The sequence below is a fragment of the Bombus huntii genome, chromosome 16 (assembly GCF_024542735.1).
Source record: "Bombus huntii isolate Logan2020A chromosome 16, iyBomHunt1.1, whole genome shotgun sequence".
Lineage (NCBI taxonomy): Eukaryota > Metazoa > Arthropoda > Insecta > Hymenoptera > Apidae > Bombus > Bombus huntii.
This window is the reverse complement of record NC_066253.1, coordinates 3,551,023-3,571,498: the sequence shown is the minus strand read 5'-3', so window position 1 is coordinate 3,571,498 and position 20,476 is coordinate 3,551,023. Positions and strand designations below refer to the sequence as shown.

The 20,476-nt window shown below is 30.1% G+C and overlaps 5 protein-coding genes across 13 annotated transcripts; 3 read left to right on the top strand and 2 right to left on the bottom strand.

Moving 5' to 3' along the window:
* Nucleotides 1–1,647: 1,647 nt before the first annotated feature.
* LOC126874518 (lysosomal aspartic protease) lies at nt 1,648–4,926 on the top strand. Its single transcript, XM_050636707.1, has 7 exons — nt 1,648–1,893; nt 2,446–2,693; nt 3,282–3,400; nt 3,651–3,850; nt 3,935–4,057; nt 4,132–4,378; nt 4,494–4,926. The coding sequence occupies exons 1-7, from the start codon at nt 1,832–1,834 to the stop codon at nt 4,653–4,655; spliced, it is 1,161 nt and encodes a 386-aa protein (XP_050492664.1). The 5' UTR covers nt 1,648–1,831; the 3' UTR covers nt 4,656–4,926.
* Nucleotides 4,927–5,392: 466 nt separating this feature from the next.
* On the bottom strand, nt 5,393–8,792 carry LOC126874532 (ubiquinone biosynthesis O-methyltransferase, mitochondrial). Of its 4 annotated transcripts, XM_050636744.1 has the most exons (6): nt 7,592–8,683; nt 7,369–7,502; nt 6,664–6,735; nt 6,058–6,550; nt 5,790–5,970; nt 5,393–5,710 (listed from the first exon to the last, which is right to left on the bottom strand). In XM_050636744.1, the coding sequence occupies exons 3-6, from the start codon at nt 6,723–6,725 to the stop codon at nt 5,586–5,588; spliced, it is 861 nt and encodes a 286-aa protein (XP_050492701.1). In that variant the 5' UTR covers nt 6,726–6,735; nt 7,369–7,502; nt 7,592–8,683; the 3' UTR covers nt 5,393–5,585. The 4 variants fall into 4 exon arrangements, with proteins under 4 accessions (XP_050492701.1, XP_050492702.1, XP_050492700.1 ...); XM_050636745.1 differs by lacking the exons at nt 7,369–7,502; nt 7,592–8,683 and adding an exon at nt 8,690–8,792; XM_050636743.1 differs by lacking the exons at nt 7,369–7,502; nt 7,592–8,683 and adding an exon at nt 7,067–7,326.
* Nucleotides 8,637–15,007, bottom strand: LOC126874479 (DNA replication ATP-dependent helicase/nuclease DNA2). 6 transcript variants are annotated; one of them, XM_050636619.1, is made up of 15 exons: nt 14,731–14,893; nt 14,093–14,359; nt 13,611–14,004; nt 13,276–13,540; nt 13,031–13,208; nt 12,685–12,970; nt 12,191–12,601; nt 11,874–12,116; nt 11,661–11,807; nt 11,195–11,585; nt 10,767–10,960; nt 10,334–10,526; nt 10,072–10,275; nt 9,827–10,009; nt 8,637–9,755 (listed from the first exon to the last, which is right to left on the bottom strand). In XM_050636619.1, the coding sequence occupies exons 3-15, from the start codon at nt 13,928–13,930 to the stop codon at nt 9,549–9,551; spliced, it is 3,222 nt and encodes a 1,073-aa protein (XP_050492576.1). In that variant the 5' UTR covers nt 13,931–14,004; nt 14,093–14,359; nt 14,731–14,893; the 3' UTR covers nt 8,637–9,548. The 6 variants fall into 6 exon arrangements, with proteins under 6 accessions (XP_050492576.1, XP_050492571.1, XP_050492573.1 ...); XM_050636614.1 differs by having other exon boundaries at nt 13,611–14,359; nt 14,731–15,007; XM_050636616.1 differs by having other exon boundaries at nt 10,340–10,526; nt 13,611–14,359; nt 14,731–15,007.
* Nucleotides 15,008–17,379: 2,372 nt separating this feature from the next.
* Nucleotides 17,380–18,662, top strand: LOC126874543 (alpha-ketoglutarate-dependent dioxygenase alkB homolog 7, mitochondrial). The gene is made up of 4 exons (XM_050636767.1): nt 17,380–17,873; nt 17,948–18,121; nt 18,188–18,312; nt 18,447–18,662. The coding sequence occupies exons 1-4, from the start codon at nt 17,622–17,624 to the stop codon at nt 18,574–18,576; spliced, it is 681 nt and encodes a 226-aa protein (XP_050492724.1). The 5' UTR covers nt 17,380–17,621; the 3' UTR covers nt 18,577–18,662.
* Nucleotides 18,663–18,966: 304 nt separating this feature from the next.
* Nucleotides 18,967–20,386, top strand: LOC126874546 (sugar transporter SWEET1). Its single transcript, XM_050636774.1, has 4 exons — nt 18,967–19,186; nt 19,433–19,510; nt 19,688–19,970; nt 20,047–20,386. The coding sequence occupies exons 1-4, from the start codon at nt 19,110–19,112 to the stop codon at nt 20,260–20,262; spliced, it is 654 nt and encodes a 217-aa protein (XP_050492731.1). The 5' UTR covers nt 18,967–19,109; the 3' UTR covers nt 20,263–20,386.
* The last annotated feature ends 90 nt before the right edge of the window (nt 20,387–20,476 follow it).

Below are 20,476 nucleotides of genomic sequence, written 5' to 3'. Positions count from 1 at the left end.
TTATATTGTATATCCATTGAATGATAATGAATAGACTGTGTATTTTTATGCATTTATAGGAAATTTTTAATTTGTAAAATTGCACATAATACAAAAAAATATATAAAATATCTGAAGTATAGTGTTAGAATATTTGGTAGATAGAATTACTTTAATTCTATAAAAATCCGCAGTTTAATAATAAACTATAATATATATTCAGATATATTTAAATTCAAAAGTTACATATGTTTTACAGATTTCCACAGAATTTTGTAAGAAAATCTGAATACAACTAATTTCAAAGCAAAAAACGAAACAATAACAGTTTTACAAGGTAAATGTCCAAATATTTTCGCCAGTTACTATATGTATATCTACATAAATGTATAGACAACCGTAGAAAACAAGAAATTCAATTTTACTAAATGTTCATTTTATTACAAGTAACATCTACTCTAAACTAAGAACTGAACTAGGAAAGAATAATCTATTTTTGTCTGAAATGCTTTCAAATTTCGTTACGTTAAAAATACTGCAAGATAGTCAACAATTCCAAAATCTGTAAAATTACAATAATAAAAGTACATATTGAATTTTTTCTTTCCTCGCATTTCATAAATTAGAAACCAAATTTTTTTCTAGAATTCAAATTTTGTGAATTCGCTAATACAATATCGTTCTAAAGTTGAAATAGGTTATGCGAATTTTGCGATATTTTAAATTCGTCGAATATACAGTACTTCGAAATATCGACGGAGACATGCACGACACGCGAAAATGTTATTATAATACCCTTGCAAAGCTAAATTACAGACAATTTGCCAGTCGATATCAATAATGCCAATAAATAACGTGTTTGTAAATGAAAAGTATTTGTCTTTGCTATTTATTTTCGATCGTACGAGATGGAAAACGTATCAAATCCCTGATCACACAAAAAATTTTCAATATTCCTAATGATTTGACTGCAGACTTTTATGCAAATTCATATCTTTGAGAATATAATTAAAAGTGTAAAACCTCACTAGAAAATTGTTTTACTTGTTAAGTATTATAGAAGGCATTATAATCTGGATATTTTATACGTGCATTCTATGCAATTTGGCACTTTTAAATTTCCTGTAAATGCATAAAATTCCACGGTTTATTGATGATTTTATGTACACAAAAGTTATTTAAATTTGTTAACATAAAAATATAATGCCTTTTTTTTAACTTTTTTTTTTAATTTTTTTAAACTGAATAACTAGGTTCATTACAAGGTGGCGCTGGGTCGAAACGAATTAAATTATTACTTTCCTCACAAGGTAGCGCCACAATGAAGACACATAATACATTCACTAACATAATCCTACTTCATATACATACACGCCACTTAAGCGCGATATCTTTCTACAAGTGGTTCGTTTTATGTATTTGTAAGTATTCAATCAGCTGACTATGACAACAGGGACGTATCTACATCTTAACAATTTCTTCAAATTTTCGATTTTTCTGTGATGCTATATTTCAATGAATATCTATGAAAATTTTTACTGTAAAGTATATACTGTGAATATATGTAGTCTTGAGTTATTTATATAAACTTTTTACTTATTATATTTAAACTAACTTTATGTATCAATATACGTGATATTGGCATGCGTCTGCTGGTCCAAGATGCGCACGCGCAATAAGTTCCCGATAATCTCGGAGAATCCTTTATTAAGGGAGGCTTTCACTCGATGATACATCAGTGTTGTTTTTGCCAGTAGTGTTACGCAGAAAATTCGGGAAAAAGGAACTTCCTTTTCTGAACTTTGTTTGATAAGATTCCTATTTCAAACAAGAGTTAGAAGCTTGTTTGAAAATGTACCGTGCCGCTTTGTGCCTTTGTGCTTGCATAGCACTAGCCAATGCTGATTTGCAGAGGTAAATATAACAATTTTTTTTAAACAAAGAATATGACTTTCTATAATTCGCTCAGTTATTGTATTGTTTATCATACACCGAGGCAAATTTTTAAATAATTTAATAATCGTCACATATTCCTCCAATTGTACTTGTTTATATAAAATGAATAATCATTTTCGAAATGTATTTGATGTGTGATGTTTTGTAAGTATAGCTTCAATGATTTTCATAAATTGGCTTTCTGTGGTTTTCTTTTATCCCCCTAAAGAGGATACATTTCTATCCTCTTTTTTATTCTAGTATCATTGCACATTGTTTTTCATATTCTTGAACATTAAAAATTTATCGGAATCAGAATCTCCCTTATACTTTAATACATACTTAGGTTATATATCAATATAAAGGTTTTTCAAAAAATAAAGAATTATTATTTAATGATAAATTGCTATTTATTTTTATAGAAAATTTTGTTGCAAAAATTTGTTTGCGGGAGACTACAATGTTTCTTTATAGACTTAATTAGGAATTGCTAATATAGATTTCAAAAATATATTTTTTGTTTCTTTCAAGAATTACTCTGCATAAGATGGACAGTGTTAGGAAACAATTCAAAGAATATAACACTGAAGTATACCAAGCACACATGGTGCAAGGAGGTTTCCCTCAGCCAGAACCCCTTTCCAACTATCTGGATGCTCAATATTATGGTGTCATTAGCATTGGAACTCCCTCACAAGATTTCAAAGTAATCTTTGATACTGGTTCCTCAAACCTCTGGGTTCCTTCCCAGAAGTGTCATCTTACCAATATCGCTTGCAGTGAGTATATTGTCAAAACATATAAAAACTTCAAAGATCTTTTGTTTCACTTTTGTAATTCATAATTTATTTATATGAATTATATAAGCTATGGCGTATGATAGATCATAACTTAAAAATATTATGAAAATTATATATATAAAACTGAAAGTTTAACTTGTAGGTTAAATGATAAAGAAACAGTAATAATAATATTGAGTAATTTATAAATTATTATTACTACTAACAGATGTTAGATATCTAAAAAGAATGGATATAATAGTACTGTAACATAATATATCAGCATTATGAAGTGTAACTTTATCTCTGAGATAATGATAGTACTACACTTCAAGTATTTATAAATTAATTGCGAAATTAAAAACTCTTCTGTACGATTAAGATCAAATTATCTCTTTTTATAATAATGCTATCATTGTCATTAGCACAATTAAGATTTTATCTTTTAGATAATAATACTACTACATATAGAATGTTTATAAATCAGTAACAGAATTAAAAACTTTTTTATGTGACTAAGATAATGTTATCTCTTTTAAATTTGTTGTTTTCTTTAAATTTAACACAAATACCATATATTTTTTTCAGAGTTGCATCATAAATATGATAATACCAAATCGTCCACGTACAAGAAGAATGGTACTGATTTTGCCATCCGTTATGGCTCTGGAAGTCTCTCTGGGTATCTGTCTACTGATGTTGTGAATGTAAGTATTTACATGCAGATAACAGAGTATTTATTCTTTTCTTACAACTATTGATTTTGCTTCCCACGATTTTCCAACCATTATCTATAAATAACTAAAAAATATATCGCCTGATCATGTGACTTAATTTCCTTCTAACTTTCTATATCCTCACATATTTTTTTGTGAATATTTACGTCTATCACTCAGCTGCATGTAATCAAATTAATCGAATTAAAAGAGGAAGTTAATTGAAGAATGTTTGATACAGGTTGCTGGATTGAAAGTCTCTGATCAGACTTTCGCTGAAGCTTTGAGCGAACCGGGAATGGCTTTCGTCGCCGCTAAGTTCGATGGTATCTTGGGTATGGCCTACTCTAGAATTGCTGTCGATGGCGTAACACCTGTCTTCTACAACATGGTCAAACAAGGATTGGTACCTCAGCCCGTTTTCAGTTTCTACCTGAACAGGTATCGTAAAGTAAATCAGAAATTATTCAAAATGTCACAGAGGAAAATGAAAAAATAAAAATCTTATTTATTAATTCATCTCAGAAACCCTGACGACAAAGCTGGTGGAGAATTGATCTTGGGAGGTTCGGATCCAAATCATTATGAAGGTCCATTCACCTATGTACCAGTTGACAGAAAAGGATACTGGCAATTCAGGATGGACGGGTATTTATTAAATTTGTGAAAATAACTTTCGTAGTCCTAGAGAACAATGTGATTAACGATAATACGAATTTTAGAATCAAAGTAGGATCCCAACATTTGGCAATCTGCCAAAAAGGATGCGAAGCCATTGCTGACACAGGTACCTCCCTCATCGCTGGACCAGTCAAAGAAGTCGAAGCCATCAACAGTGCTATTGGTGCTACTAACATTGCAGCTGGAGAAGCCATGGTAGACTGCAATTCCATTCCTAACTTGCCTACAATTAATTTTGTATTGGGTGGCCGATCTTTCCCTCTAACTGGAAACGACTATGTCTTGAAGGTAAGATAAATATCTTTTAATCTAAATATCTATCAAGTATTACAAGAAAACTTCATGATATAAAGAATTTCAACTTTGAAATGATTTAATAATGGACTTGCTTTTTCTATCAAAGGTTACACAATTTGGCAAGACTGTCTGCCTCAGCGGATTCATGGGAATGGACATTCCTGAGCCAAACGGCCCACTATGGATCTTGGGAGACGTTTTCATCGGTCGTTATTATACCGAATTCGATATGGGAAATAACCGTGTCGGTTTTGCAAAGGCAAAATAGGTTTATCTAATGTGATATGTTAAGATAAGCTTTTAAAGTATATACTTTTTCTTATATATCCATTTTAGCGTCATATTATGTTTATACGTCTTCTGTAATATTTCCAATAATTTCTCTGCTTATCGTCTGTATAATATGTATAATAGCCTTACGAGATAAAAATAAATGTAATAAATGCGTCGTCATGAACATAAATAATATGCAAAACTTGCCTTATAACAAAAGGTATAATATTTTACGGAGACGAAAATAATAAATCTTTTTCATGTTACTCCTTGCGTTTTTTCTCCATTAACGGTCAATAATGACCACTAAAATCCGAACATCCGCAAAAATATTATCTATACATATAACAAGACAGTAGAAAGATTGTGTCTATAAATTAAACAAAAAAAAATAAAATAGTCATCCCGAAGCAGCTCATAATCTCGATCTGTCCTGCAGAAGCTGAGAAATAGCCTGGAATCTGAATTATATACACTCCCATGTTTGGTAGATATTAAACAACGATGGTTTATGTCGTGTTTGTCCTAAAATATAGCTCTTTTATAAGCAGTCCATGCGAATAAAGTCATAGGTAAAAATTAGTGAATTATAATTTATGTATACACATATGAAATATTTGAAGGTGCAAAAGCGCACACAGTGTATATAACGCAAAAATATAAAAATGATACAAATTCTTATTCAAGCCTCATTCTTTTAGGTCAGGTATAGTTTTTAGATATATCACAAAGTATAATATAATAGTAATAATAATAATAGTGCCATATATCAATATATAAATTACAATATATACATACGTATATAAAATACTGAACTAACCCCAATAAGTATATAAATACCAACATATAAAAGTATATATAATATAATATAATAAACAATAAATAATATATAAATAATAATGCATGAAAGAATAGAATATGTCATTTATTTCTCTTCTTTTCTCTTTACCGCGTGAAGTGCATAATTTATCGCTGTTGAGGCCCTCCAAGACCACTCTCTTTTCAAAGGATTGTAAAATAGTCCATGAATCAATTTTGTCTTGCTACCACCTAAAAAAGGGTCAAAGCTTTAATTGATAGAAGTTTGTAAAACAAACCCCCTTAATATTATCAATGAAAGATAATATACATGTTTCTAATATGGACTGCATTTCGGCAGGAGTGACAAATTTATTCCAATCATGGGTGCCCTTTGGTATTAGCTTTAAAATATGTTCAGCTGTGATTATGCCTCCAAGCCAGGAAGATAACGTTTTATTAAAAGTTGTAAGAAATATTGATCCTCCAGATTTTAAAGCACTTACACAGCACTGTGAAAAGCACAAAAGTATAGTCATATATACATAATCTTACTCATATTATATTAACTTTTTCTTCTTTATAGAAAAAAGTTATACCTTTAAAAATAATTCCTTATTATTTACATGTTCTATAACTTCTGAAGCAACAACAGCATCGAATACTCCTTTATTAATCAATGCAAAATCTTCAATAGTTGTCTGAACATAGTTTAATTTTCCATCTAAACTAGGATCCAAAGCAGCATGTCCTTTTGCAACCGTTATTAACTCTGAAGAAACATCAATCCCAGTCACGTTTGCTCCTGTTCTAGCTAAAGATTCCGAATATAATCCTCCACCGCAACCAACATCCAATATTTTAATCCCTTCTAATGGCAAATAAGGACATTTTATTTTGAATCCTGTATTTGCTAGACCATCTCGAACAAATTGTACTCTAAGAGGATTTAACGAATGCAAAGCATGCATTTCACCATTAGTGTCCCACCATCTACTGCCCATTTTAGAATGAAACTCTACTGTTGCAGGATCAACTGTTGATCTTTTTACTGGATCACATTTTTTTAACTGTTCTGTATGTTCAGATAACCTGAAGTTATGAATCAATGTTTGAATTGTAATGAATCATGAAAAAATATTAATGAACAATGAACTTTTGTTTTAATATACATATCAAAAATATCAAACATATAATTTAGTTACCGGTTTCGAAAAGTAGAGCCGGTGGATATCAGCCGTAAAGGAGTAACTTTTGTGGTTCTCATGATTGGTATTCTATAAAAATCATAATAAAGAATTTTGAGAGTGCGAGGTAACTTTGAAGACATGTAGAAACAAATGAAGTGTAGAAGAGTGAACAACGTAACTCCAAACTCGTTCCACTGAAAATGTACAAAATGACAACATGCCACATGTACGTTTACTTATAAACAAAACATTACACGCGCCATCTATGAGTTACTGTTAAAACTAGAGTTAGTTATAGACGAAAACAAAAAGGGAGTTTAGTATCACCGGTCCACTATTGCACACGACATTTATCCCCTCCCTCTCCCCCTCATCACGCCCTTCCTCAAAGTTACACAGCACCCAAAAAGTAGACTACCGAAGCATCCTGTTTTGCGACCAAATTTTCAGGACAGAAAAACAACTAAAAACAAAATCACATAAAAGCTCCGCTCCCTAGCGGCTTAAATCCAAAGAATATACTAAAACACAAAAAATGTAAAACGCCGACATATAACATAGTATGGCTAGGTCATACCGTCGCGTATCGGTACTTTTGCCTAACATATCTTACCAAAATTCATAATTTATTGTGAATACCCAAATGTATTAAAATATATCTTGGTCTAATAAACGTTATTTAAATAAATAGCACACGACATTTATATACTTGAAAATTACCACTTGATTGAAAGACTGCTCGACTTTTTTCAAGTCCACCCAAATGTTTGAGTTGCCCGATACCAAACGGTTCAAAAGATTCTCTCTCTTTCTTTTCGGCTCTTTCCAACTTGAGCCAGACCGCTCGACATTTTCTGAACATGCCAAGATAGCACCAGGTTATAATATGTTGTTTAAACAAATGGATTTTTAAAAAATTTGCTTATACAATCATATTCCTCACTCAAAAAAGACCATCCATTGACATCATTTCTCCATTTGTTAGTTTTTGAAATATTTTAGAAAGTACTTTAAATATCTTTTTAGTTATGCGAATAACTTCTAATGAATTTTGAGTGTCCTGTTGCATCTTGCTTTCTTATTTGTCATTCTTGTATTCGATGTACATATTTATAACAGAACGATTAAAATCAAGTTTATATGTAATCAGTCAATTTGCAGAAAATGATCATTAAGAACGAAAAATATCGAATGAAGTGAAAAAGAGGTCATGATACCTGTAAAAATGCAAATAGTGACATTGTATAATGATTATTTTTCAAATATACAGGGTCATTGGTAACTGGTGGTACAAGCGGAAAGGAGGTGATTCTACGCGAAAAAAGAGGTCGAAAATATAGAATAAAAATTTTTCGTTTGAGGCTTTGTTTTCGAGAAAATCGACTTTGAATTTTCGCTCGGTCCGCGTGCACTTCATCACGTCTCGTTATAATGAATCTCACTGTAGATCGTTGTCTCGATGGAAAAATTAAAAAAAAAAAAAATTTTTTTATTCTATATTTTCGACTTCTTTTTTCGCGTAGAATCACCCTCTTTCCGCTTGTACCACCAATTACCAATGACCCTGTATAAACGCTGCGCGATAGTGACCAGTGACATTAAACTCCTTTTGTATTCTCACCTATAACTCACACTAGTTCTAGCAGCAACAATCATAGATGGGGCATATAATGTTTCGATTGCGTAGTATGTGTACATGTGACTATGTTGCCATTTTCCATAGAGTTCCGAATTGCGTTGTTACACTTGTATTACACATCTTATCACGTTGACATATAATTTTTCAACAATTAGCTATCGACGATAATGGTAGCAGTAACGACCATAATTTTCATTTATTTTTAATCAATGTCGAATATTGCGTCATTGGAAAAAATATTGAATATTGTGGCGTTGTGATATCAATAGTTATACAAAGAACATGTTTGAAGAAATTGCAGGAATGTTTTATTTCAGGAAAAAATAACACACAGAAGAAGAAAAGCTAGTTAAAAAAATTAAAGATAATTTTATTGTAAGAACTATCTTAATTGTTTTAGACCTTTTTGTATGCAGCAGCTCACGAATATATCTGAACCTGCATTGAAACTTCTCAAAAAACTATATAACTTTTTAGATTAAATGTCTACTGTAACCATTAATTGCGATTGTGTGTAAGTTATTTATAAATACATATAGTATAATATATATATTATACATTATTGCATTATATATGTTATAAATATTATACTATATATTACTTACATAATATAATTTATAATATATATTATAAGATATTTTAATTGTAATCTTCAATCATTGATCTTCAATTGCATTAAATATTATTCTAATCTGGAGTAGATACAAGCTTTTTTCATTAGACAGACATTGATTTCTAATGAAATTCATGCGTTTGCTTATATTACAAACTGATTAATTAAAAAGATTACTGATTATTTAGCGAATACCATTAAGTTTCAAAAAATGAATTGGACAATATGTAAATAAACCGATTGTACATCTTATTGAACCATTAAATATCTTGAAATCATTATCTTATCATGATATCTAATACTCTTGATATAGTATCTATATTTATAATTAAAATAACACATTATTTGTTATCTCAATTGATTTCCGTTAAGGTCAATAACTTTATGTATGATCGAAGATGTTTGTTCTATAATCAAGGTAAACGTAAAAACAATAAGTTTCTAATCAAACACATATCTTAATTATCAACTCTTCATGATACATGTATAAAATAAAATAATACATCAAACATTCCACGTAGACATAAAATCTTATTAAAATTGAAATATCATCCATATTCATGCAGCTTCCTTTTATAAATCAACAAATTTTTTTTATGCAATTCTTCGCCGTAACAAATTTGTCGTATAAAAAGGTAATAAAATATATTACAAAATACGTAGAAGATTTTTCCAGCAAAACCCATTATAGCTATTATCTAAATCTATTATATTTTTATTTTCAATTAAATAAAATAATTTTTTGAAGGCCGAATATTGAGATATCGTTCTCTTATCCGCTACGACAATTAACTTATGCTTTGCTCTAGTTATAGCCACAGTTAATCGTCGATGGTCCCCTAGTACTTCTAAATCCTATGTTTAAAAAATATTAATTAGACCATTATTTTTAACTTATATAAATCTATTAAACTTAAATATGTTACCTCTCTTATATCACTAAAGTTAGTTATACTTTTAGCACACGAATAAATTATGATCTCTTTATCGCGTCCTTGATATTGATCAACAGTATTTATCTCTATATCTTCCGCAACAACTTTTTTCAATAAACTAACATGCGCTCTAAATGGCGCAATAATGCCAATATTTTCAAGTTTCGCATTCACCTAAATTATTCCAATATAAATTTACTATAAAAGTGGCTAATTTAAATGTTATTCAATGTCACCTTTAAAAATGTTTTCACTAGTTTAGACACTATAACAGCTTCCCAAATGTTTGAGTTTACTTCGTCGCTATCTAGATATCCTTTTTCACTTAAGTTATAGTTTTCTTTTAATTTATTGGTACATCCCGTGTTTAATACGATTATGGAGTCACTTATGTCAGATGATAATGCCTTCTGTATCCATTCTTCTTCTTTTGTTAAAACCTGAAATATAATCTTATTAGCTTACAAATATAACATTGAAAGGTGTTTTATTTATTACATTTACTTCTTTGGATGGTGTAACGAAAGTAGCATTCTCTATAGAAGTATCACCTGCTTCTAACATGTCATTATATGTAAGCTTATTTGCTAAGTACATTATACTTTTATTCATTCTATACTGTTTTGTTAGCTTAATAGTATTATTTTCACTATCCAACCGAGCAAATAAGGATTCATCTGCACCAAGTTTTCTGTGAAAAGAAGATTATTACAATTTTATAATGAATAAGGAGCATAAAAATATTTTCTTTGTAATCATCATGTGTACATGTATTTATGTGGATTTATATTTTTATTGAATGCAACTAAAAGAAAGAGCCTAAGCAGAGATTTGTTTTTATGCATTTGTACATCTTTAAATGTCTCATAAATACATAAAAATTCGAAGCCTAATTATAATATAATACATTCAAAAGTATTTTGATAGATACCTGGCTAACTTGTTCTTAATAATTGGAGGCAATTGATCAGGATCTCCTACAAGAATAAATTTCTTTGCACTGTATAAAGGACGTAATACAGTTGGTTGCAACACCTGCGTGCTTTCATCCACGATACATACGTCAAACGTACGTCTTCCAAGAAGTGCATGATGGGCTCCATAACAAGTTACACCGATAATATTCTATAAAATTATAAAGATAGCTAATAAAATTAATTACAATAGGAATCACCATATCTCTAGTGCTATATGAATACCTCTAATGCTACAAAAAGAAAAATTCTTTTTTAAATAAAATTATTTACAAAATACTACCCCTAGGTAAATTTTAAAACTTTTTCCTATTACCATAATCCTAGAGGTATTCAGGATGATAATTTTATTATAGAAAATATCATGTTTAGAAATAGTTCATACTTTACTAGAATACACCATCTCTAAGCTACTCGGTGTATTACAATTTGCTGTAGCGTACGCTTCACTTTTATGTCTTAAAGATGGATGGGTCGATGATCCTAATCTCAGGAAGTCAATATCCTTGTGTAACAGTTTCAATAAAATATTGTCTACAGCACTATTTGTATGTGAAGTAATTAACACAGAATGCCCTAGTTTATGCAGGACTTCTACTAGAGCAACTAGTGTCTGTGTTTTTCCTGTACCTGGCATTCCCTTAATTAAAAGATATTCTTTCGCGGATATTGCCATTAAAACTGCTCTTTGCTGAATTTTATTTAAATTTTGTAATATCCTTGCACTTGCCTTTATGATCGGATATGGCAAACCTTTTTCAAAACATGCTGGTTTCCTGATAAAAAGACAAGTTCAACAAAAAAAGATATAAAGATTTATAAAAAGATATAAAGATAAAAATTCTACGAACTTGTCTATCACAATATCTCGTAATTTCTCGCAAATTTCACTGTCACTCATTAAACCTCCTACGTTCGCAAGATTGCCGGAAAATAAGCTGGAAGACGAGTACTTATCTATGTGGAAAAATTCGTTTATATTGTACTTGGTAACATCTCTGAAATCAAATAGAAGATTATAATTCAACATAATGTTCAACAAAAAAACTTTCTTTTTTATGTACCTTTCTAATATTAACGTAATAGAATCTTCTTTCCTTTGTGCTATAAATCCTGCAGATAAATTTATTCTTGTATTTGTGCTGACTAAAACATATTCATTATCTGAAAATTCCATATATGGAATATTAATATTTGAGAATTGTGTGTCGAGATTTGAGCGAACAAAAGTATGTCTGTATTTTGTATCACAATCAGTAACTTTTCCTATCACTTTTAGATTACATATACAAGTTTTCTTTGCTTCCCTGGAGAAATGGAGTAATCAATTTAATTAAAAAGATCAATATAATTTTATAAAAATGATCATGCGGGTTTTTACCTTTTTTCTGGACTTAATGTCCATAGATATCTCGTTACATTATTACTCGACTGTGAACTTTCTTCCATCTGTAATAAAGAAATCCAATGCAACACATAATCGATATGACTAGGTTTGTATTTATCCAAGATTTTTTTCCCTAACTCCACTAGTGGGTTTGTCTCAGATAACTGTATACTTGAATCTTTGCTCAAGTACATACAGCATAATGTATTGTAAGTACACTTCGAACAGGCATTATGATGATTAATTGGCTCTGGTAAATCCAACATCTGCAAATCTGATTTAGAAGTTAGATTCGATAATTTTTCACTCGATTTGGGAACAAAATAACTAGCTAAGGAGTTCCTTAATAGTATCAAGTCTCTTTTTTCAGGATGACTACTATTAATCTCTTGTATATTATTCTCCCTGTAATAGAATGTATCAGTACTATAACTAATTATAACTAATTTAGTAAAACTTTAATATGCTCTGGTAAGTTGATGAGTTACCTAAGATAAAGTAAAAGACCTGTATCCGTGTCTTGACCTGTAAGACTCATCATCATGATGTAAAGAATAACTTGCGCTCTGTGCTCCAAAGAAAATGAAGGCTTCCCTGTCTTAATTTCGAGCGGCATAATTTTTTGTTTGCAATTTACTTTAACTTCTGCACTAATATCTATCTTTCCTTTTAGACCTAATTTAGGCAGCCAAATATTCTCTTCTATGTCCCGAATTTGAGCTATTCTACCTTTGAAGTTATTCTTTATATTATTTATACCTTGCTGCGTTTTATCTAAAATTTTTAATATTTTCAATAAAAAATAATAAATCGTGTATTATATATTTTACCTACCTTTCAAATAATGTTGGATAAATTCTCGTATTTTTGGGACATATGGGAGAATTTGCTGCCTACAGGTCTCCAAAGATATCTTGGATGCATAAAGTAAACTGCATGTGTCTGTGGTCTGCAATATGCTATTCATTAACATTGTAATATCGCTTACTTCACTAATGTTTTTTCTTATTGCCTGGAATATTAATACCACATTTATAAAATCCTAGAAGAATTCAGAAAGAATGTTAAATTACACTTACGGTTTGCAATAATTCATGCACTAAACTTCCAATAACCAATGGTGTGGAATCTCCCATGAAAGGAGGCAGACTCTCCATCTTTCTAAACTTTTCACTTAAAACTGCCTTTCTTTTACAAAATAATGCACCAGATACTGTTGTCCCAGATATTAATGCATCTGGCTGAACAATAAGAAAGCCACTACTGTTATCTATAATCCATTGGTTGTTTTCTTTTCTAGCTTGAATAACAACAATGTCATCTTTTTGTACTTTAGCATCCTTCCTAAATTTCAATTCGAGGCATTGAATTAAATATTCTATTTTAAATACACTATTGTAATTGTGCTACTTACCAGAAACCTGAACATCTAACGGTTGTATCAGATGTTCCACAGTCTTCTTGGTTCACAGTTAACAATATGCTATTGTACTCCCTTTGTACATCAATAATTTTACATCTCTGCAAGGAATTAAAATTAATTTGGCTAGTATTTAAACACCATTCTTCCTCGAAACAATCTTTAAAATCATCTGTAAAAAATGACTCTATTTCCGAATGAATTCCTTCACGCTTTTTATCACCAAACACAGATTGTTTCATATGATCTGTTTTGTTCTCTTTTATCAGATGGTTATCAGGCTGAATCTCTTGTAATAGTGCTTTCTTTTCCATTATTTGTTTTTTGTTTGATTTACACGTTGTGCTTATATATTCATTGGTACCTATATTTTCCTTCCAATCATATTCTGTTATAAAAATGTCTTCAGATATAGTTTCATTTATAACCATGTCAGTATCGTTATTTTTACCAGAGCTATTGAATATATCAATTACATTGTCTTTATTTCCAATTGCAAGTCTTTGTTTTCTTGGAGTTTGATGTATGCTTTTTATGCTACATGCATCTGAAATATTATCACATTTTGCAATTTTAACTCGTGTTAAATCTGTATCTTTTGAAATCTTTCTCTTTCTTGGTGTTTCACGATTTACGGCATTGATTTCAATTGTACTATTCATTGTACTGCTATTACTTATACCTTTTGTAAAATAAACTGATATTTTCTTCTGAGAAAGTTTTGTGCCATTATTTGAGTAGCTCTATGAAAAAAAAAATCACACTGATAAAACAAAGATGTTCATGAATTTTACATGTTTAGCGACCAAAAAGCGAAATAGTAAAGAAAAATTGTTGGATAAAAGCTATATATTACTTTTGGTTTTGTTTACTGAAGGATAAATTTCAGGATGCAAATATGCACTGAATGCATATAAAAATATTCAAAATATAGTACTTGCTATATTTAATATACTTATTTATTTTTATTGCTTATTACTTGAATTTGCCACTAACAAATTTAAGTCATTTAGCTTATGGGATTTAATAGATAAAGTAATTCTTTACTTTTCTATCTTTTTAATTATATACATAAAAATATGAATATGCATAAATATCCATAAATATATATTACCTTAGCAGACTGACTTACTTTCTTCATTGTAAGTCTAATATTCAGATCTTTCGTTTTCAATGCAAGATTGTTCACAAAGATCAAACTCAAATAATGGATAATCTGCCCTAAACTCCGTAATATCATGCATCATCAATTCGCGCGCAATTTCTACTAGGGAATTAGGAATCATAGAATCATGCAATTACAAGAGGAGATATGGAAACGTATTCTATAGTGACTAGAGGAACTATACACATAGGGAATTTAGAAACATACTTTATTTTTGAAAGAAATATAACATAAAAACGAAAAAATGATATTTGTTGTACAGAATAAAGAAAGTGTTTAATAATGAAAATGCCTACTAATATTTCAATCTATAGTAAAATTTATGTATAACATTATGCATACTATCAGAATATATAACTATATAGTTGTAGTAGCTATATAGTAACTATATAGTTATTCAGTGTGGTTGGTAACTGGTGGTACAAGCGGAAAGGGGGTGATTCTACGCGAAAAAAGAAGTCGAAAATATAGAATAAAAATTTTTCGTTTGAGGCTTTGTTTTCGAGAAAATCGACTTTGAATTTTCGCTCGGTACGCGTGCACTTTATCACGTCTCGTTATAACGGATCTCACTGCAGATCGTTGTCTCGATTGACGTTATGTTGATAAACACTTCCAATGTGACCGAAGTGTTTTCCTACCTATTAACTTACTATCCGACTTTTATCGCTATCCACTATCAGTACCTATTAGTCTACCACCATGTCTACATACAGCAATCGGGAATATACAGACATGATACTTTCGTTAGGTGTGTGTGGTGGTAACGCATCAGCCGCAGCTGATCATTACAGACACCGGTATCCCAATCGTCGACATCCTGACAGACGTGTTATTCAAAGAGCAAAACGAACCCTCGGCGAATATGGTTCTTTTGAAAAACTTAGACGACATGGTGGTCGTCGACGACGCGTTAGTATAAATGTTGAAGAGCAAATAGTAAAGGACGTTTTGGAACATCCTGACATAAGTGCAAGAAAACTTTCTTTGCGGTATAATCTTAGTTGCTTCACGATTCTTCGAATTTTACACGAAAACAACTTACATGCTTATCATATCACCAGAGGACTCATGCCTCATGATAAGATTTCGCGAAAGGCATTTTGTCATTGGTTGCTTCAACAGCATACCAACGATGCAGAATTTCTGTTAAAAATTTTATGGACCGATGAAGCGAAATTTACAAGGGACGGCATGTTCAATGTCCATAACATGCATAATTGGCAAAATGAAAATCCTCACTCTATTCTTGAAACACATTTTCAAGTAAGATGGAACGTAAACGTCTGGGCTGGCATAATCGGACATCTAATTATTGGGCCATATTTTTTCGAAGGAAATGTAACGTCAGCAGCATATTTCGATTTCTTACAAAACAAACTACCGGAATTATTAGAAGATGTACCGCTGAGAACTAGAGGAAGTTTAATTTTTCAACAAGACGATGCACCGCCACATTTTAGTCGTCATGTGAGAGATTTTTTAAACCAACATTACCAAGGCTGGATTGGTCGTGCTGGAACAATAGCTTGGCCACCACGCTCTCCTGACTTAACTCCGCTTGACTTTTATTTATGGAGCAATATTAAATCAATTGTCTATTCTGAAGAAATCGCAAGTTGCGAGCAATTGAAAGAAAAGATTATTGTAGCCTTTCATACTTTAAAACAATCGAATACGTTAGAAAGTGTTCATAGAAATTTAATTAGAAGAGCAGAAGTATGTGTTCGGCAGAATGGGCAGCATTTTCAGCAATTTTTGTAATAATAAACTTTATGATTACTTCATATTATTTCATTATGTATTCCTAATTTTCCATTACGGCAAAAACAAACTTAAACTGCGATAATATCTATCGAGACAACGATCTACAGTGAGATCCGTTATAACGAGACGTGATAAAGTGCACGCGTACCAAGCGAAAATTCAAAGTCGATTTTCTCAAAAACAAAGCCTCGAACGAAAAATGTTTATTCTATATTTTCGACTTCTTTTTTCGCGTAGAATCACCCCCTTTCCGCTTGTACCACAAGTTACCAACCACCCTGTATAGCTGATACAGATATTATATTTGCATAAATATTTGAAATTCAAATAATTAACTACATAATATGTAATTATATTCAGGATGTATAAAATAATACAAATTTAAATATAATCAGGAGAGGTAAATGAGACAACGTAATATGAATTTGGAATAAATTCAGGCTTTCAATTTTAAGGTGCTGTAAAATAGAGACGAACTGTCAAAATTAATTTTTTAAGCGGGAGGCAACTCAATATAAATTTGTTGTACAATGATATCTGATGATATACAGCTATCCGTGAAACAATCATATTACATGATCATGATTTATAATTAACGATTACCCGCCAACAATTAAAACACCACATGCTCAGTAATGCTGCTACGCTACCTACTGGTGAAAACTAAAAGTAAAGTCATTCAAGACGATTTATGCAATTTAAATAAGCTACACTGCAATTGTGAAATTGTTCAATATTTGTATACTATAATCTTGTTTAAATATTGTATTATGTATGTTGTATATATTAATAAATATATTTTTCACCTTCTATTAAATAAAAGTTAGTATCGTACCCAGTAATCCCTAGCAATGTAGATTGAAAATTACTTCTTTATGTATTAATATTATTGTTTCTGAAACAATTATATTCATCTTGTGGTATATGTATTTACATATGTCAAATGACCTAAGGACTATAACATTGGATGAATATCCATCTCTCTTAGGTGATCGATTGAACTTTAATGTATATTAAATCTTTATCATTCGTAGTCTATAGGATCCTAACCTATTGAAAAAGGTGAATGAAGGATGAAAGTTAAATTGAATTTATTCGTTTATTTCATAAATAAATATTTCAATTACAATAGTGTGAAATATTATTCGCAATCGAAAACTCTGTTTGATAAGACGGAGATTAATTTTAAAAATTGGGAGGAAGAGCTAGAGAGAACGATGCAAGTTCTCCCAAATTTTATCACAGTTGAAGAAGAAAAGTCATTAATGGAAGAAATTGATCCTTATGTGAGGAGACTAAAATATGAACAGTCGCATTGGGATGATGTTAGTATAATTAAATTGAACCATCACTATTTCTATGAAATTTTAATTGTACTTCCCTAAATTGATTATTATAGGCAATACATAATTATAGAGAAACGGAAAAAGGCAAATGGAACAATGATAATACAAAGATAATAAATAGAATTCGAGAGAAAGCATTTTCTAAAGATATATCTCAGATTTCACTGATACATATTTTAGACTTAGCACCAGAAGGATGGATAAAGCCACATGTTGATAGCATTAGAGTATGTATCTTACTTTTTAATTTCTAACACAAGCAGAATTTACATAGATAGAATTTTTCTTCATAGTTCTGTGGAGAGATTATTACTGGTTTAAGTTTATTAACTGATAGCGTAATGAGACTAAAAATGGTTGATAATGTAACTTTATATAAAGATTTTCTATTGCCAAGAAGATCTCTATATATAATGAGGTAAGAGTAGTGATTCCTTAATTATTTATATTATTTACATTATATTATTATATATTATATTAATGCAACTCATATATATTATTTATATTATGTACCTTAATTCATATATATTATCTGTTATCTTCGCTTTATAGTGGTGCAGCTAGATACAATTATAATCATGAAATTCTAAAAAATGAAGAATCTTTTTTTAAAGGACAACATATACTAAAAGGCAGACGTATTTCAGTAATATGTAGGTGTCAACCACAACGTGATGCTTAGTACCATACAGTTGTACATAACTGTTTCGGAAAGTTATATTGTACATATATAAAATATATTATTTAATACATTATAAATAAAAATGATTTAATAGAAAGTAAAAGAAAATATATATATATATATATTCTCTTAGAAACGTGAACTCAAAGATAAATATATACAAATGATCACGTGACGCTGCATTTATTGGTTAATAGTCGCTAGTATATTGTAATCTTCAGAGATGATTTTAATTAATATTTTAAAAAATGTTTTAATTGAGCGGCTGAACTTATGACATTTATTTAACTTGTAGTAAAATATGCTTAAGAGGATAATGTTTTGAAAAATAACTTTTTATTTTATATCACGGAATTTTGAATATGATGTAATTTCCCCTAGATTTTGATTACATGGTTTTACTTATTTTCTCTCGCCAATCTCATTAGACTCTCTTTTATAATAAAACTAGATCACATTTTATAGTGAATTTCAAGGTTAAAAATCCAAATCATGAATGTTGATATACAGAAGTAATATGAATATTTTAAATCATGTTTTCGACGGAGATTAGAGACGCGTTAGCCACAACCGCCTCGATTTGCACGGTTTTACAATTTTTAGCCGGCGTGTAAGTAAAAATACGAGCCTTCAACAGACTTACTCTTATGAAGAAAATTTTAAAATATAGTTGTATAATTTATTGTCATAATCATGAACAATAAGGTCACAAATTATAATCATATAACTTCATAAAACTTTCTTTTGATAATGATAAGAAAAAATCTAAAGAAATAAGCATTAATTCTCTTTTGTTACACTCAACAAATTCTATTGTCTTACAATGAAATCAGAAAGTTACAAAAGTATGTTTTAGGCTAGTATGCAGAAAGATCATTAAAAATGGCAGTACAGGAAATAGTTCAATCTTGGCATTTGTAACATGTTATACATCGTAAGTGTTATACCTTTTTGATTTTAAAAACAGTTTATTGCTAACAGATGTTAATTTCCCTTAATGATTGTTCATTTGATCCTCATATCACTGCTTAATTTATAAACATTTTAATGACTCTTAAACATTTACTTAACGTTTATTATTGGAGTCAAGTTCTTGTATAAAATGTTACAGATGTGTCTTGTGGATGAGATACGGTATGCTTATTGGAGATCGATTTATATTGTTAGTGAATGTTTTTGGCTCCATACTCCAAGCATCTTATGTTTACATATTTATTTTGTATAGTATACAAAAATTTAAACCAATAAAACAAATGATTGCAGCAACTTGCTTCCTTGGAGTTGTGTACTTTTATAGTTTTTATGAGGAAGACAGAGCATTAGCTGCAAAATATGTTGGTTTCCTTAGTTGTATATTAACAGTATTATTTTTTGCATCTCCATTAATGATGTTGGTAAGTCTTCCAATTTTTTTAGTTTGTAATAATTGCTTGGCTTGAAGAAGAGATAATAGAATAAAATATTTTTTAGGCACATGTGATAAGAGTTAAAAGTACAGAAAGTTTACCATTTCCCATTATCATGGCTTCTTTAATAGTTTCTTGTCAGTGGTTTGCATATGGTTGCCTTCTTAATGATCGATTCATACAAATACCAAATTTCTTAGGCTGTGTATTATCTGCATTTCAACTTTGTTTCTTTTTAGTTTATCATAACGATAAATCTAATGAGACTTACTTAATATAATATTAACAAATATATGTCACATATTATGTACTGTAAACAAATAAATATATTTTTTAACATATTGATCATAAATTAAAATACATGATTTGTACTCTCAAAGAGAAATATATTTTTGAAATAATTAGTCGACTTCTTAATTAAAAGAAAACACTACTTATTCTTCAAATTTGATTTCTTCCCGCTAAAAACTGCTGCTACGAGATTTCTCAAACAC

Coding starts and splice junctions, on each gene's coding strand:
- LOC126874518 (XM_050636707.1), top strand. CDS start 1,832: ATGTACCGTGCCGCTTTGTGCCTTTGTGCTTGCATAGCACTAGCCAAT. Junction 4,058..4,131: donor TGGCAATTCAGGATGGACGG/GTATTTATTAAA, acceptor TACGAATTTTAG/AATCAAAGTAGGATCCCAAC. Junction 4,379..4,493: donor GAAACGACTATGTCTTGAAG/GTAAGATAAATA, acceptor TTTCTATCAAAG/GTTACACAATTTGGCAAGAC.
- LOC126874532 (XM_050636742.1), bottom strand. CDS start 6,788: ATGTCTTCAAAGTTACCTCGCACTCTCAAAATTCTTTATTATGATTTT. Junction 6,551..6,663: donor GGCTCTACTTTTCGAAACCG/GTAACTAAATTA, acceptor TCATAACTTCAG/GTTATCTGAACATACAGAAC. Junction 5,971..6,057: donor ATAAGGAATTATTTTTAAAG/GTATAACTTTTT, acceptor TGCTTTTCACAG/TGCTGTGTAAGTGCTTTAAA.
- LOC126874479 (XM_050636614.1), bottom strand. CDS start 14,856: ATGATATTACGGAGTTTAGGGCAGATTATCCATTATTTGAGTTTGATC. Junction 10,527..10,766: donor ATTAAGAACAAGTTAGCCAG/GTATCTATCAAA, acceptor TTCTTTTCACAG/AAAACTTGGTGCAGATGAAT. Junction 9,756..9,826: donor ACTTTAGTGATATAAGAGAG/GTAACATATTTA, acceptor TTTTAAACATAG/GATTTAGAAGTACTAGGGGA.
- LOC126874543 (XM_050636767.1), top strand. CDS start 17,622: ATGAAAGTTAAATTGAATTTATTCGTTTATTTCATAAATAAATATTTC. Junction 17,874..17,947: donor AACAGTCGCATTGGGATGAT/GTTAGTATAATT, acceptor TGATTATTATAG/GCAATACATAATTATAGAGA. Junction 18,122..18,187: donor CACATGTTGATAGCATTAGA/GTATGTATCTTA, acceptor TTTTCTTCATAG/TTCTGTGGAGAGATTATTAC.
- LOC126874546 (XM_050636774.1), top strand. CDS start 19,110: ATGTTTTCGACGGAGATTAGAGACGCGTTAGCCACAACCGCCTCGATT. Junction 19,187..19,432: donor TTACAATTTTTAGCCGGCGT/GTAAGTAAAAAT, acceptor AGTATGTTTTAG/GCTAGTATGCAGAAAGATCA. Junction 19,971..20,046: donor CATCTCCATTAATGATGTTG/GTAAGTCTTCCA, acceptor AATATTTTTTAG/GCACATGTGATAAGAGTTAA.